This window comes from Caenorhabditis briggsae, assembly GCF_000004555.2.
Source record: "Caenorhabditis briggsae complete genome, chrI, whole genome shotgun sequence".
Classification (NCBI taxonomy): Eukaryota; Metazoa; Nematoda; class Chromadorea; order Rhabditida; family Rhabditidae; genus Caenorhabditis; species Caenorhabditis briggsae.
Genome location: NC_013489.2, coordinates 10,984,519 through 11,000,504, shown reverse-complemented (window position 1 = coordinate 11,000,504; position 15,986 = coordinate 10,984,519). Strand labels below are relative to the sequence as shown.

The window sequence follows — 15,986 nt, the reverse complement described above, 5'->3', positions numbered from 1 at the left end:
TTACATCGAAAAAATGATGAACATAGGAAATAATATTGAAATATGCTCAAAATACGGTGGTTTCCGCACTTGCGCCTTTAAGAACCAATGTGCATTAAATTCAGACAAGAGTAATACGAAAAATCGACGGAGTTCTAGAAGAGAAACGGCGGTTTCTGTGGCGGACGGTCCTACAGCAACAACTACTGTAACCTTAAAATTATTTTAGTTTTCCGTATTTATTATCTCGATATTCTTGCATTTTCCGCCAGTTTTTTCCACTATTCATCAAAAATTTTTATTTTCTGACTTGTAAGAAATAAAGAAATTCAAGCGAGCAATATTTATTCAGCAGAGAAAGCATCCTTTGATTCAAATGAGACACAAGAATAGTTTAAAATCAGCTTATCTAGTAGATACGAAATTATTTTGACAGCTACTAAAATACACCATAATACAGTGCGTTTCNATATTATACGTCCACTCTTGTTTTTGGCCGTAACTTGAGAACCGGTTGAGATATCAATCTAATTTTATTAAAATTGAATTCAGAGCAACAAATTACATCTAGAAAACCATTTTTGAGAAAAAATATTGAAAACTACTCGAGATACAGAGAAAAATCTGAAAATGTGACTTTTGCAACCGTTTCAAAATTATACGTCCACTTCAAAGGTATGTCGATCTTGACCTTTGGCGGAGCCGGAAAAGCTTGAATTTAGTTTTGTTTTTTGCTGCCAATGTGAGAAACTTTTTTCATTATGCTTTTCCTTGTTTTTCTCCACTTTTCAACATGTCTCGTGGCCATTTGCTCACTGATGCTGAAAAAGCCTTCATCGACGCGTTCAAAACCTCTGGTTGGACCAACAGGGCTATCGCGAAACATCTAAATCGTTCCCACGATTGCATTAATCGTTTTGTATCGAACCGGACCCGCAACAATCAACCCAACAAGGCTGGACGTCCTCCAAAACTCAATTCAAGAGCCAAACGATCAATCGTTCGTGTGGCTTCAAACACCATGAAGTCTTGTAATGATATCAAAAAAGAGCTGAATCTTGGAGTGAGCAAGTGTACAATCTGGAGGGCTCTTAAGGATGATCCAAACATCAAAAGAGCAGTCATGCGCCCTGCTCCGAAGCTCACTGACAATCACAAAACTCGCCGTCTCGACTTCGCTCGAAAAAACATGGGAACCAACTGGGATAAGGTATTAAATTTAAAATTATCTATCCAAATTATCTTATCTTTTACAGGTAATTTTTTCGGACGAGAAAAAATTCAATCTTGATGGACCCGACGGATTCAAATCGTACTGGCACGACTTGCGGAAGGATCCAGCCGTTTTTGCCAAAAGGAATTTCGGGGGAGGCAGTTTGATGGTATGGGGAGCATTTGCTTCGGCTGGATACTTGGAGCTCGCTTTCACCACTTGTCGAATGAACTCCACAGACTACCAAGACGTTCTCCAGAACCACCTTATCCCGTTTCGTCGTCGATTCAGTCGCCGCCAGTTCATTTTTCAGCAAGATAATGCTGCAATCCATGTCAGCCGCTCCACTTTGGACTGGTTCCAATCGAAAAACATCGATGTCTTGCCATGGCCAGCTTGCTCTCCAGATCTGAATCCGATGGAAAATGTTTGGGGCGAGCTGGTTCGTCGTCTTTACCGCCATGGAAAGAAGTATGCTAGTATTGGAGAGCTTCGGGATGCGCTGATTGCTGAGTGGAGTCTGCTGGAGCAGGAGTTCAAGACTAAGAGCACCCAATACATCCAAAACCTTATCAAATCGATGCCAAATTGTCTCTTCGATGTCATTGCTGGTAAAGGTTCATGCACAAAGTATTGAAATATTTTTTATTCTCTATTTTAGCATTGATTCTGAGAGTGGACGTATAATTTTGAAACGGTTGCAAATGTCACATTTTCAGATTTTTCTCTGTATCTCGAGTAGTTTTCAATATTTTTTCTCAAAAATGGTTTTCTAGATGTAATTTGTTGCTCTGAATTCAATTTTAATAAAATTAGATTGATATCTCAACCGGTTCTCAAGTTACGGCCAAAAACAAGAGTGGACGTATAATATTGAAACGCACTGTACTATCATTTGGAATCAACACATTTTTGAAGAATTGTGAGTGCAACCAATGGGTCCAAATCGCTCAAGTCGCCAGGAAGAAGTTCTCGAACATTGTCGAGTGTATTGATTTTCGCGAGACATTGCGTCTGGAATAAAAATGTACGAATTACAGAAGTTGTCTTAAAATCGATACCTTTAATTCTCCGAGACGAAATTTAGACGATAATTGTAGTTTCTTGTTGAACTCCTTTTTAGATTCTTTCAAAAGGAACATCTCACATTTCTTCGTCACTATTGGAGTATCGTACAAATCTGCGATCAAAAGGATTCCTTCGACTGTGAAATCTGGAAAATTTGAGAATTAAAATTGTTGGAGAGCTTTTAGAATTTACCATCAATTGCGAATTCTCCGTATAGCACTTCCAGAAAATGCTGAAACTCATCTGCATCGATTCCAGACAAAGTGATTTCAGATTTTTTTGATTCGGAGAAACCGCCGAGAAACAGAGTCTTGAAATATGTAGATTGAGAGGCAAGGTACTGAAAGGAAATTTATTTTTTAAGAAGAATAAGTGAACATGAACCATTTTTGAGACATAGAATCGGGTGTCATGTACCACCAAAACAACATCGGAGACGTCTTTTTGTGACTCATCAAATGTTCTCAATTTCTTTTTCTCGATTCCAGTCATTTTTAGAATCTCAACTTCTACTTCAACTGTCACATTCTTGGGAATTCGCCATTTTTCTATCTCTTCCAAATCAAGATAATCGTTCTCTCCCTCTGGTTTCCGAAAGCAGTGTTTCATAATTTTGGTGAAATTATTGAAGCCTATCAGTCTGAACTTCAATTCAGTTTCAATCGACATATCGCTTTGTTTTGTATCGCCCCAAATAGTAATGTAGACACTACCGCCAGTGCAACTTGCTCTTAAACACCTGAAATTTAAGAAAAAGGATAAGGATTGGAAATTGTTGAAGTGAAAACTACCAGTCTGCATTGAAGTACTCAAAAAGTTCGCTGGAAGGATCTTCCATTTCTTTCAATTTATTCAGATTTTTGAACTCATGCTTTAATATAAATTTCTTCACGGATTCTTGTGCGGTGTTGCAAGGATTCTGAAACAAAATACTATTCTAAATGTTTCTCTTCCACAAATCTCACATTCGACAAAATAGACATTTTCGAAACCGCATCTTCGATTGATTGAAGTTTTTCCGCAAATTCATCAAACTTTTGTTTTTGCGAATTTTTGATTTCTTCAGTTTCAGCAGCCACTGTTTTCAGTTTTTCAAGAACTACATTCTTTTCCGACTGCAAATCTGCTTTGATATCTTCTCTAGGTTCCGTTTCAGGTTCCCGATTGTCAGTCATTTTTGTGGAAGATTCTGGAAAAGCGAAGAATTGAAAACAATCACAGTTGTTTGAAGAAAAATCGGAAGAAGCGGCATTGACAGAAAAAGAAATGGATGATAAAAGAAAAAATACAGTACATTAAAGGCGCATGGTGAAACATCTTACTCGCGTCTCGGAACGCTTGTTGCTTACTGTAAAACATTTTTTCGTTCAATAAATTTTTTAATCTGACTCAAAACCTCGTTTTGTCTGCGTGTCGTTTTTTGAAAGGTTTTTTTACAGAAGTTCGCTATAAAATGCTCGCTCATGAAAATCCCGAAGCCATTCAAATAATGCAGTTTATCGCCCAAAAAGCGTTAGGCACTGATTTATTACTCGACATTGATGAAATATGTGAAGAATTCAGCCAGTTCACCGATACGAAAATTGGTCTGAAAAGCAGGTTGGATTAAACCAGACAATTTTGATTATTTTTTTTTTCATAGACTCGCACAATGGACAACAGAGCTTCACACATTCCCTCAATTCGATAATGACACAAAAGTCCAAATGATGTTCCGGCTAAGCGCTCCTGTTGATCCTGAATTTCTTGAAGAGTGATACTAATAAATGAAAAACAGGCAATTTCTGTTTTTTTTCCAGACTGAGGATAGATGCAGAAGTAGTGCTAGACGACCAAGAAAGAATCGTCGTGTATACTAAAAACGACGGTTGTCTGGAGTTGAATGTGCGAAATGGTAATAAGGGAGAGCGATTCTTCAAGGAAAATGAGAAACATTTGCATTTATTGAAATGGATTGCTAAAAAATTGACAATGAGAAACATTCGTGATCCGCAAGTTCGGTTCCTTCGAGAATACAGCAGAGAAACAGAGACCTCGTTGAATGCAGTAGACAAAAGGTTGTAAAAATCGGTATCTGAATTTCCAGCTTTTTAAAAAATTGGAATTTCAGATTGCGAAAACTAAAAGATCATATCTATAGATTATCCGAATTTGATAAAGCTACAAAAGTCAAATTGATGTATGTATCGAATACATGCTTGCTGGACAGTGTTTTGGAAGAGTGAGTGTTAATAAATTTATCCATTATATAAGGTTAAGATCCTTAAGACTTCGGAAAAATGCAGAGGTGATCGTGGACAGGCACGGAAAGATTTTGAAATATAAAGCCAACGACGGAAGTTTGGAAATTGGAGATAATGCAAGGAATATAAAACGAAAACTGGTCAAGGAAGACATATTAGATGTGTTTCGTTTTGTTGCCGGAATATCTGAAAACTTGACAGCGCCCGTCTGCGTGGCAGATATTTGCGGAGCTTTCCTTGAAAAAACGCAATCCATGGAGAGCATAAAACAATTGGCAGGAAGGTGATAGCTTGCATCGAAATGGACGAAATCAAAGATTATTTTTCAATTTTTACAGAATTTATCACGGACGCGCGAACGTACAGAACATGAAAGAGTTTGACACTGAAACGAAAGTGAAGATTCTTTATGCACTTCGAGTTCCAATCCATTTTAAGTGTCTTTCCGAGTGAGTGAGATTTTCAGAGAATATTTTCAGGGGAATAGCACAAAGTTTGATTTCAGTATTGAGAAAATTGGAAACGTAGAATTGGATTCGAAGCAAAGAATCACAAAATACGTGTCAAAAGATGGAAGCTTGGAAATTCCTCATAGTTTTAATACTGACTTGGATACGGATAGGCCGGATAACGCGCTACGATTCAGTTTGACTAGTTCACTGATTACTACGAGAACGACACTGGAGACGATTCCTAAGGAAAAGCCAGAAGAACCTCCAATAAAGAGAACGAGAACGGAAAAGTCTCCTGCACCAGTGGAACCACCACAAAAAGTAGTTTCTAAAGAAAAATTCTGCGGGTCTGACAAAATGAAGGTTAGCACATTTCCTCTGCGTCTCAACCTTCAATTCTTAGACAGCGATAATACCAGTTGCTGAAAAACCAGAAGGACCGCCGACCACAAGTCTTTGTTACTTTCTAAACATTTTCCAAAGTGCTCTGCGGACGTTGGACTCACCGCTTCTAGCCGAGCCGTATAAGAAAATGGAGGATTTTATTCATCAGTTAGAAGGGAATGATCATATAATCCCTGCGAAAACTGTGCTCAATTTTGCTGAATCTTGTTTTTTATCTGTAACAAAAAGCTTATCAGTCAAATTGGAGCCGGGAGAAGAGACAATCAGTCTCCGAGATTTCTTGGTTCTTCTGAAAGCTGCTACTGGATACTTCCGCAATGAAGAGTTTCATAAAAGATTGGAAAAAATGCTTGCAGATCTTGAAGAACAGGATAAGGTCGGACTCATGATACCGTAAAACCTCTAATAGAACGACACCCGGATCGTCCACTTTGAGCCTATATATCTCACTTCTTTTGAAAGGTATCAAAAAGTGGTTAACTAGTAAAATGTTTATCAGGATATCAGCAACATTTTATTAGTTAGCCACTTTGTGATCTTTCACAAAAAATGAGATATATAGGCTCAAAGTGGNCGATCCGGGTGTCGGTCTATTAGAGGTTTTACGGTATATAACTTTTGATTTTTCAGAAATTTTGATTGTGAATTTTCAGGTAGTATCCATGACATCGATTCGATCTGCGTTGAATTCAACACTCGACATTCTACAGACTATAACGCTCACTTGAGAAGTTTTCTTTCTGAAAAGTACATACTGTTTTTAGTTCGTTCGTTAATTGTTTCTGAATAAATATTGAATTTTTATTAGTATGATTTTTAAAAACTGTAACTCGGTTGAAATATTTTGAAATTTTGCAGTTGGCGGGGAGAAGGCGCGGCGCCAAATTTCCTTTTTGAATCGCTTATTCTCGTTTTTAAGGTCACTTTGTAAATAGATGTTTCTCAAGTTTTTGAATAGTTTTTTTTTCGGGTTTTGCAAGCTGTCATTTTGTATCTGCACCAGACATGAGCGGAATTCCTTATTCCGGGTGTTTTTTCTATTCCTTATTCCTTATTCCTTATTCCGGATTTTTAAAATTTTCATTCCGCTCATGTCTGATCTGCACCGACGAGAATCTATTAAAGACTCTTAGATTGTAGTATTTTAGAAAAACTAAGTAGCACCTAAAAATTTTGCAAGCCGTCGCTTTGGTTTTTGTTTACGAGGTGTCTATTTCAGATTTTCGGCTCACTTGGGCGATTTTCGTAATTAAGTTTGTTGGTTTTTTCGGTGAAAAATGATTTCTAGAGATGCAGGTGATCATATTGGTACCAAAAATTCGAATTTTGTTTCAGAAAAGCTTACTATATTCACAAATTTTAATTTCGTGCAGTACGTAGTCGGATTTGTGGGCGGAGCCGCGTAAATCTACACGGACACCGGCTGCGAAAGTTAGAGGTGCCAGTTCTATTTAATTCGCCAATACTTGAATACATCGTCTTCAGTTTTCTCAAATTGCGCTATTCGTTTCTCACGTCCCCTCCTTCCTCCAATCTCTCGAAATGACCTCACTTTTCAAATCACAGATGTCTATCCTGTTGTCGCGCGGAGTGACTCGCTTTGAAAATTCTCCCGCTTTATTTTTTTTTCCTTTCCTTCGCTCCACTATTTTAGATTAATTTCAGCTAAATGAGCACCAGAACTACAAACCACGACGAGTCGATACGATCGGGGCAGAGTGAGACACAAAACTATTGGGGCTTCGCCAATTTTCCGAATCAAGTGTTCCGTCGAGCCGTTAAGAATGGTTTCGATTTCACGCTGATGGTTGTTGGTAAGCAGTTCTAAATTAGAAGTTTTAAATTAAATACATTTCCAGGTCGCAGTGGTCTCGGAAAATCGACATTTATCAACACCCTGTTCCTTGCCGAAATTAACAATTTAAACGAGCAAGATTTGATCTGCAAAGATCCACACCCATCAACAGTTCGTGTCGAGGAGAAGCTGGTGAAGCTGGTGGAGAACAGTGTGTCACTCAATTTAACACTTGTCGACACTCCGGGTTTCGGAGACGCTGTGAATAATTCAAAGTGGTAAGAGGAGGAAGGGAGAAGAACAATGACAATTTGTCAGTGTCACCTTCCCTTATTTCTTTTGATTTTCTTGCAGCTGGGAGCCAATTGTGAACTATGTGGAAAGCAAGTTCTTCGATCAGTTCTGTGAGGAGACTCGAATCGACAGACAAGAGAAATTCGTCGACAAATGTGTACATCTCTGTCTCTACTTCATCGAACCATCTGGTCATGGACTCAAAGCGATTGACATAGAATTGATGAAGAATCTCCATGGACGTGTGAATATTGTTCCAGTTATCGCCAAAGCCGATTGTCTGACACGTGAAGAGCTTCGTCGTTTCAAGCAGCAAATTGTGAAGGATGCAGAGGCAGCTGAGATTCAGTTGTACAAGTTCCCAGAGTTGGAGGATCCTGGCACTGACAAGATGACTGCTGAGAAACTCAAAAAGACACTTCCATTTGCCATTATTGGATCGAACGCTCTGAAAGAACAACATGGACGACGCATTCGATACAGAGAGTACCCATGGGGAACCGTGGAGGTTGAGAATATGGATCACAACGATTTTCTGACACTTCGTGATATGATTATTCGAACCAATTTGATTGATATGATCGATGTGACTCGCAATGTGCATTACGAAAACTTCAGATTCCGACAAATGGAAGGTCTGCCGAAAAATGAAAAGAATCGGTGAGTTTCACAAAGAAAACCCTTGAATAACTCCGATTTTTCAGTGACCCATTCACTCATTTCGAAGAAGAGCGACGCACAAAAGAACGCGATTTAGCTGACAAACGACATACGCTTGATAGAGTATTCGCTGAGAAGACGTCGGCTCGAAGACACCGCCATGATGCAAGAATGTTGCTTCTGGAAGAGGCAGAGAAGGATCACAAGCAGATGATCGAAGCAAAACGTGCTGAAATCCATCGTCTCCGTCATGAAATCGCTGATCTTCGAAGCGGCAACCTGTCATCGTCGCAAACCTCGCTTTCAATGTTCAATGAGAATAATAGCCAAAATTCGACGTTGAATTGTACTTCGAAGTCGTCACACAGCCCACCACCTACTGGAACGATGAAAAAGCGAATGGGAGCATTGGGAATCTTCAATCGGAACTAAACGAACTATCTGTATTGTATACTTGCATTATTATATTCTCGCTTTATATTGATTGTCTCTCACTACTTTGTTTATACACTGCAAATTTTCCATTCTTTACCACTTATGAATTCGTGCGACATGCTTTTTATATATGAGAATTGCAGGAAAAATCAGTTGATGCCTTTTCGGGGGTACGACGAATTCGAACGTTTTCAAAATCGAACAGATTCAATTCAGAACAGTCCTTTTTCGCACACGTACCAGAACAGAACGCGGACAGAATCGAACTGTTACAAGTTCGAACTGGTAAGGAGTCGAACTGTCCCAAATTGGAACGCTGTTTTGTGTGTGCTTTCATGCGCGCTCTGTTGTTCTGTTGGCGCACTCGCCGAGAATTGCGCGCGAAACGCATGCGAGTTTGAATTTTGAACACTCGCTTGCTTTGGCGACAACTTGAGAATTCTGTTTTTCATCTCTTCTCCTAATCCTTTTTTCTTCTCGTTTTCTCTTCCTTCTGCGGTTTTTCAGCTATTTTTTGAGGTCGCGAAGTTTTTTTTCTCTCTATAATTTAGCTCGCAAAATGATATGTTTAGAGTAAAACGTAATTTCCCTAAAATTCGAAAATTCGCTCATGTGTGCCTTTCTCTTTTCAATGCGCCCAAAACAACTGAAAATTTCAGAGAGCGTAATGAATAAAGAAAATATTGTTCCTGAAACCATCGAACTTCCTAGCCAGGAAAAATCTGGAAAGGAAATCGCGCAACATGTGAATCAAGACGAATTCAAATACTTGAAGCAAGTTGAGCAAATTTTGCAAGAAGGCTCTCGTCGAGACGATCGTACCGGAACGGGAACCATCTCGATTTTTGGAATGCAATCGAAGTATAGTTTGAGAAATGGTTTGCCTCCTTTTTCCGTTTTTCACTTAAATTTGATTTCCAGACACAATCCCACTGCTGACAACGAAACGAGTCTACTGGAAAGGTGTTCTTGAAGAGCTTCTCTGGTTCATTTCTGGGTCCACCGATGGAAAATTATTGATGGCGAAAAATGTCAAGATTTGGGAGAAGAACGGTGATCGTGCGTTCCTTGACAATTTGGGATTCACGTCTCGCGAAGAAGGAGATCTCGGACCGGTTTACGGATTCCAATGGAGACATTTCGGAGCTAAATACGTGGATTGTCATACGGATTACACTGGACAAGGTATTGATCAGCTAGCTGAAGTCATTCGACAAATCAAGGAAGAACCGGACAGCAGAAGAATCATTTTGTCGGCGTGGAATCCATCGGAACTCGGGCAGATGGTTCTACCACCATGTCATACAATGTGCCAGTTCTACGTGGATAACGGAGAGTTGTCTTGTCAGCTATATCAGCGAAGTGGAGACATGGTAGGCGTTTAGTATATTGTAACTTCCACGTAATGTATATTTCAGGGCCTCGGAGTGCCGTTCAACCTTGCCAGCTATGGTCTTCTGACCCATATGATTGCTAAGGTGTGTGGATTGAAAGCTGGAACTCTTGTGCACACTCTCGGCGACGCCCATGTCTACTCGAATCATGTGGATGCATTGAAGACTCAAATGGAACGAGAACCGTATGCATTCCCGAAAATTCGATTCACACGAGACGTCAGCTCGATCGACGATTTCACTTCTGACATGATTGTTCTCGAGGACTACAAGTGCCACGGAAAGATTGTCATGGATATGGCTGTTTAATGGCTAAATCATTTTCTCACATTATTTATTGACATATTTTTTAAAATTTTTACTATTGTACCATAAATCATTGGGGCTCTTTAAATCAAAGTGAATGTCAGTTTATAGATTTGTAAAAAGGACCCAGAACTGGGGAAAATTAACGAACGAAATTGGAAGATATCAACCCAAAAAGAGTATGTGACCATTTTTGAGCGGAAATGAAACTTCGTTTTACTAAAGACAGAAAACGGTTAACGGAGGACCAAAATCAACGAAAAAAAATTATTCCAAAAGTTGTATTCGACACTATCAGTTTAGCAGAAAAAGAAATGTATGTATTTACTATCTTCGTACGAAATATACGATATATCGGAGCTGTGGAAGAACTCAAAATTCCGGATTCCGGAAAATTGATTCATTCTGGATTCTGGAACATTTTCATTTGTCCGGATTCCAGATTCCGAAAAACATATTTTTCCTGATTCCGGATTCCGGTCATCTCTGCTCTGTACAGACAAAACGAGGTTTTGTGTCCGATTAAAGAAAGGTCTTGAAAGAAAAAATGTTTTACAGTATGCAACAAACGCGTTTCAGGAACCGAGTAAGGAATTCCATCATGCGCCTTTAGAGTACTGTTTTTTTCTTTTGTTATTCTTTTTCCCTTCAAAGCCGGTTATTCCGATTTTTTCTCACAACTCTTGTCAGGATTTTCAATATTCGATTTTTCCAGAATCTTCCACAGAAATGACTGAAAACCTGGAACCAGAAACAGAACCTAGTGAAGATCTCAAGACATATTCGCAGTCAGAAATGAATGAAAAGCTTGAAAAAGCTAAAAACAGTGGTGGCTGCTGAAACGGAAGAAATCAAAAATTCGCAAAAACAAATCGCGGAAAAACTTCAATCAATTGAAGATGCAATTTCAAAAATGTCTATTTTGTCGAAGGTGAGATCTGTGGAAGAGAAATATGACAATTCATTTTTTAGAATACTTCCCACGCGGCACCAGAAGCGAATAGATTCATGGTGAAGCATGAATTCAAAAAGCTGAGCAAAATGTTCGATGGTGATTACAGCGAAGATGTAGTGTGCTCCAATGCGACATGTTAGTTTTCAATAAATTAGTGTCCAGCCCTTATCGTTTTTCTCACATTTCAGGTGGTTAGGAGTAGAGCGCATGGACGATCGCTTCACATTTTATATTAGTTGCGAAACAAAACAACACAATATGTCAATTGAAACTGAATTGAAGTTCAGACTGATAGGCTACAACAATATCACTAAAACTATGAAACACGGTTATCTACGGAAAAAGACTATTGATGATACTCTGGAATTGGAAGATATTGAAGACGAAGGGCAAGTTCTAGATAATTTGACACTTGAAGTAGAAGTTGAAATTATAAAAATGACTGGATCCAAAAAAGAGAAAATGCGAACATTTGATGAATCACAAAAAGACGTCTCCGATGTTGTTTTGGTGGTACAGGATACCCAATTCTACGTCTCAGAAATGGTTCAAATTCACTCATTCTTCTTAAAATGAGATTTCCTTTCAGTACCTCGCCTCTCAATCTACATATCTCAAGACTCTGTTCCTCGGGGGTTTCTCCGAATCAAAAAAATCCGAAATCGCCTTGACTGGAATCGATGCAGATGAGTTTCAACATTTTCTGGAAGTTCTATATGGAGAATTCTCAATTGATGGTGATTTTGAAATCTTCTTTGACGATTTTTAATTCTCCGATTTTTTAGATTTCACAGTGGAAGGAATTCTTCTGATCGCCGATTTTTACGATACTCCAATGGTGGCTAAGAAATATGAGATGTTTCTTTTTCGCAAGATAGAAACATTAAATTCTGTGACATTTCGAAGGAAAGAAGCAAAAGGAAAAAAAGAAATGGGAAAGGACCCAACAGAATTCCGAAAAAAAACATTTATTTTAAAAAGTTGTGTAAAAAACGAATCGAAATCTACAAACTACTCTCAAATTGTTTGCTCTTTAGAAAAAGCCTTTTGAATGCTTCAATAAATTGTTCCGTAGTGAAATTCGGATCGATTTAATTCACAGTATCCATCAAATTGGGCAATTACTGTTTGACTACACCTACTCTTTGACTACACATTCTCTTTGTCTACATTTATCATTTCTAGCACAAGACGGAATTCTAGAAATTGATATTCTATTTCACAAATTTCTATTAAATTGTGGAATTTTCATAAATTCAAAACCAGAAAATTTGTAACTGATGCCTTTAGTAGATTTCCAACAAATTCCAACAACCTTGATTTATCCTTCGGACTATCCCCTGAATATGTTGTAGTATTCAAGGGTTGGAGAGTGGATATTATGAAAATAATAATAATAATAATATATTTATTTGCAATGCATGAGGGGAAATCGATAGATAGGTAATTTGGCAAGAAATGGGACCTGTACAAATAAAAAAGTAAAATGACCAGACGGACCGACTAGAGTCCTGTAGGTCAAGTGGGAGGGATCAGAATATCATAAGGAATCGCTCCTACTCGCTTAGCAAACGCCACCGGGCTGAGCTTAGAATTTATCACCTTACATACACGGTTCCACATAGACAAGTTTCTGTGAAGGAAGCAGTCAAAGTATTGACCGTTGATTTTGAACAAATACAGGGCTCTGTTAGAATGGCTGGGAAGAATGTAGGACGACATAGAGGGAAAATGGTATGAGTTTATAACAATTTTGTGATAGGTACGAAAAATAGAGGTCATGATGATTTATAGGGATCTGGGACCCCAAAGTCGTATCGGCGAAGTTTACTGAATCGTTGCACTAGATAAGTTGTAATGCTGATTTTTTGAACAGATGTTAAAACTTTTGTAAAATTTTTCATTCATTTAAACGAATAAAATGAAAAACAGCCTTAAAATCTCCATGAAATATTTTTTCGAAACCATCGCTTACTGAAAGTAACATAAGTTGTGATCACTGGAATCTTGACAGAGTCTTTCATCGCTTGAACACCCTCTTCCGTGTCACCTTTTATACATTGAACGACTCCTAAAACATCAGATTTTTAGATCAATTTCGATGAAAAATGCTCACCTTTTGCAGTTCCCAAGACAGGAATATAATTGATCCAACTCATTTTTCAATTAGAAATGGTGTTACTTGGTTCTTTTAAACGGATTCGCCTGGGCGGGATCGTCAATTTTAGAATTAGCAATAGTGCAGTGAACAAACCAAAACAATTTTTGATGGAGTCTCCTTGTCAACCTTCCTCACTCTTGTTTTATCCTTCATGATGGCATCAGTATAAGCATCTTATAAGCAAGGGTTGGCGATCCACCCTTATTGCTTACTAGGGAAGGTTGTTTGTGGGGTATGGGACTTCGATATGAGACCTATATCATTCGAAAGCTGAGGATGAGACATTTTCAAATATATATTCAAATTTTGCTGCGGACTTACCAGGTTCGAGAAAATCGAGTTTGAAATCTCAATTTTGAAAATGCAAAGGGGGGACCCCATGGTGACTTTTTTTTTCAAAAAAATTTTTTTTTGAAAAAACATGAAAAACTTTCAGAATCATACTGTGTTCTTTAAAACTGTTTAAAATTGTGGTTGAATGCGTTTGAAAACTATTTTTGGGCCATTTCTTCCAACCACTTTTTGACTTTTGAGAATAGAAAGTTAATGGTTCATGAAAGATTTTGGATGTTTTTTTGATTACGCTTGCAATTTTAGATGTATCTATACAATCTCACAGTGTTTTTTGTTTTTTTTTTCAGAAAAAAAATTTTTTTTTAAAGTTCCATGGGGTATCCCCTTTGATTTTTTTTATTTTTGCGAAAATTTTCAAAAGAGCCAGAAAAGTTTTAAACGTTAAAAACCATCAACATAGGTTTTTACAAGATTTGATAACCTATTTTCTTCTCGGAATCGAGAAATGTTGATTCTATTCCTGATTTTCGACAGACCGTAGTATTGCAATGTTCACCCAGTAGCACTCAAAACTTCTGAAAACATAGATTCAAATCATGTCTCGTTGATTTATCACTGTGTGGCTCGGAAAACTAACAATTCTAATGAACTCCGACATACAAAACTGGATGAACATTTTTAGCGTTGATTAACGAAATCGCCAAAAAACTTTGTATTGCTTAACATTTTTGATAAAGTACGATTTTTAAGTATTACAAAATGTTTTTTTTGAAAAATGTGTTCAGAGCATTTTGAAGATTTCCACAAAGGCCAAAAACAAAAACAAAAGCAAATTAAGGACAGAGGAATCGAACACAACCCTAGTCAGTCACCGTCCTCCCTCCTAACCACTACACCACCAGTCGCTGCTTGCCACTGGTTACCCAATGCATATAAGAAAGGGGGAGATCTCGCCCCCCCCAAAATATTCGAATTTCAGCCAAATTTTAAACTCAATTTTCTAGAACCTGGTAAGTCCGCAGCAAAATCTGAATATATATTTGAAAATGTCTCATCCTCAGCTTTCGAATGATATAGGTCTCATATCAAAGTCCCATACCCCAGTTACAACCTTCCCTAGTTAGTCTAAACATGATGATGATACGCTGCCACGATAACAATAAACAGAAAGTACATACTCAGCAACGAAAACATCCAGACTTATTGCTAACTCTAAACGTTCTAGAATATCTTCTAAAGCACATTTGGGGAATTAATACTTTCATACTTTCAAAATAAATCTCGTTGAGCTCGTTCAAAAGATCCGTTCGATTAGCTTTGAGATCATGAGCCCAGCTGACATCTCGAACATCTTCACTTTGGTTTTTTCCACATCATCAATAGCAGAGAGAAGATGAGTGCCCAAGTCAACGAATGCGCGACGATCCATGATATCTTTGAACTTCTAGACTCTAGTGTCAACGTTTCTGTTCGTAGTTCCAGCGAGGCCTATCGTTTTGGTCCCTAATGGATTTCGAGGGGAGTATACAGACTGGAGGGCTTTTTTCGTTGCTGAGTGTTTACCATCGTGACACTTTTCTGTTTTTTGTTATCATGCCAGAGTACAGGGTGGCTCGACAACCCTTGGGTACTGATGGCATCATGAATGATAAAACAAGAGTGAGGAAAGTGAGTGACAGTGATACTTCTTGGAAATTTGTTTGCGTTTGTTCACTGCATTATTGCTAACTCCAAAATTGACGACCCCGTCCAGGCAAAACCGTTTAAAAGAACCAAGTAAAACCATTTTTATGGAAAAATGAGTTGGATCAATTATGTTCCTGGTTGGGGAGCTGCAAAAGGTGAGCATTTTTCATTGAATTTGATCTAAAAATCATATATTATAGGAGTCGTACAATGTTTGATGGGTGACACGACGGAGGGTGTTCAAGCGATGAAAGACTCTGTCAAGATTCCGGCGGTCGCAGTTGTTGTTGAGGAAGATATCGGTTGTGTGGTGTTGTGGTAAGAGGGTGACTCATTAGGATTGACTATGCTGGTTCGACCCCCACTGTGGTAAAACTTTTTTTGCATTTTTTGAAACTAATTTTTGATTCCAAGTTTGCCCCCCTAGGCACTATATGATACTTTTTGATTAAAGGGGGACTCCGACCAAAAATTTTTATTGCATTAAAATGTGTTAAAATTTATTTATTTTTCGAATATTATTGCGAAAAAATTCAAAGAAAATCCGAAATCCCCGAAAAACGGCGTTGAAAAGGAAGAAAATTCAAAAAAAAGGTGCCGCCGGGGGACGAGGATTTTCAGTGAGAAACCTAGGCCACGGCACCTG

General features: G+C 38.2%; 5 protein-coding genes across 5 annotated transcripts; 4 read left to right on the top strand and 1 right to left on the bottom strand.

The window, feature by feature from the left end:
• Positions 1-2,083: 2,083 nt before the first annotated feature.
• CBG20266 lies at positions 2,084-3,435 on the bottom strand (the record flags this gene model as incomplete). The annotated part of the gene is made up of 4 exons (XM_045241234.1): positions 2,084-2,206; positions 2,768-2,999; positions 3,052-3,179; positions 3,226-3,435. 4 exons carry the CDS (start codon positions 3,433-3,435, stop codon positions 2,084-2,086), a joined length of 693 nt encoding a protein of 230 aa, XP_045096996.1.
• Positions 3,436-3,749: 314 nt separating this feature from the next.
• Positions 3,750-6,088, top strand: CBG20267 (the record flags this gene model as incomplete). Its single annotated transcript, XM_045241233.1, has 9 exons — positions 3,750-3,859; positions 3,903-4,013; positions 4,060-4,317; positions 4,371-4,481; positions 4,529-4,786; positions 4,842-4,952; positions 5,009-5,276; positions 5,359-5,736; positions 6,014-6,088. The coding sequence occupies 9 exons, from the start codon at positions 3,750-3,752 to the stop codon at positions 6,086-6,088; spliced, it is 1,680 nt and encodes a 559-aa protein (XP_045096995.1).
• Positions 6,089-7,029: 941 nt separating this feature from the next.
• On the top strand, positions 7,030-8,541 carry CBG20268 (the record flags this gene model as incomplete). The annotated part of the gene is made up of 4 exons (XM_002640318.1): positions 7,030-7,174; positions 7,220-7,433; positions 7,510-8,109; positions 8,154-8,541. 4 exons carry the CDS (start codon positions 7,030-7,032, stop codon positions 8,539-8,541), a joined length of 1,347 nt encoding a protein of 448 aa, XP_002640364.1.
• A 670-nt stretch (positions 8,542-9,211) lies between these two features.
• Positions 9,212-10,247, top strand: CBG20269 (the record flags this gene model as incomplete). The annotated part of the gene is made up of 3 exons (XM_002640319.1): positions 9,212-9,422; positions 9,466-9,917; positions 9,963-10,247. The coding sequence occupies 3 exons, from the start codon at positions 9,212-9,214 to the stop codon at positions 10,245-10,247; spliced, it is 948 nt and encodes a 315-aa protein (XP_002640365.1).
• Positions 10,248-11,073: 826 nt separating this feature from the next.
• CBG20270 lies at positions 11,074-12,250 on the top strand (the record flags this gene model as incomplete). Its single annotated transcript, XM_002640320.1, has 5 exons — positions 11,074-11,175; positions 11,217-11,315; positions 11,362-11,745; positions 11,789-11,936; positions 11,985-12,250. Coding segments are annotated over 5 exons (999 nt in total), but the record flags the coding sequence as incomplete, so codon positions are not given.
• Between the last annotated feature and the right edge of the window lie 3,736 nt (positions 12,251-15,986).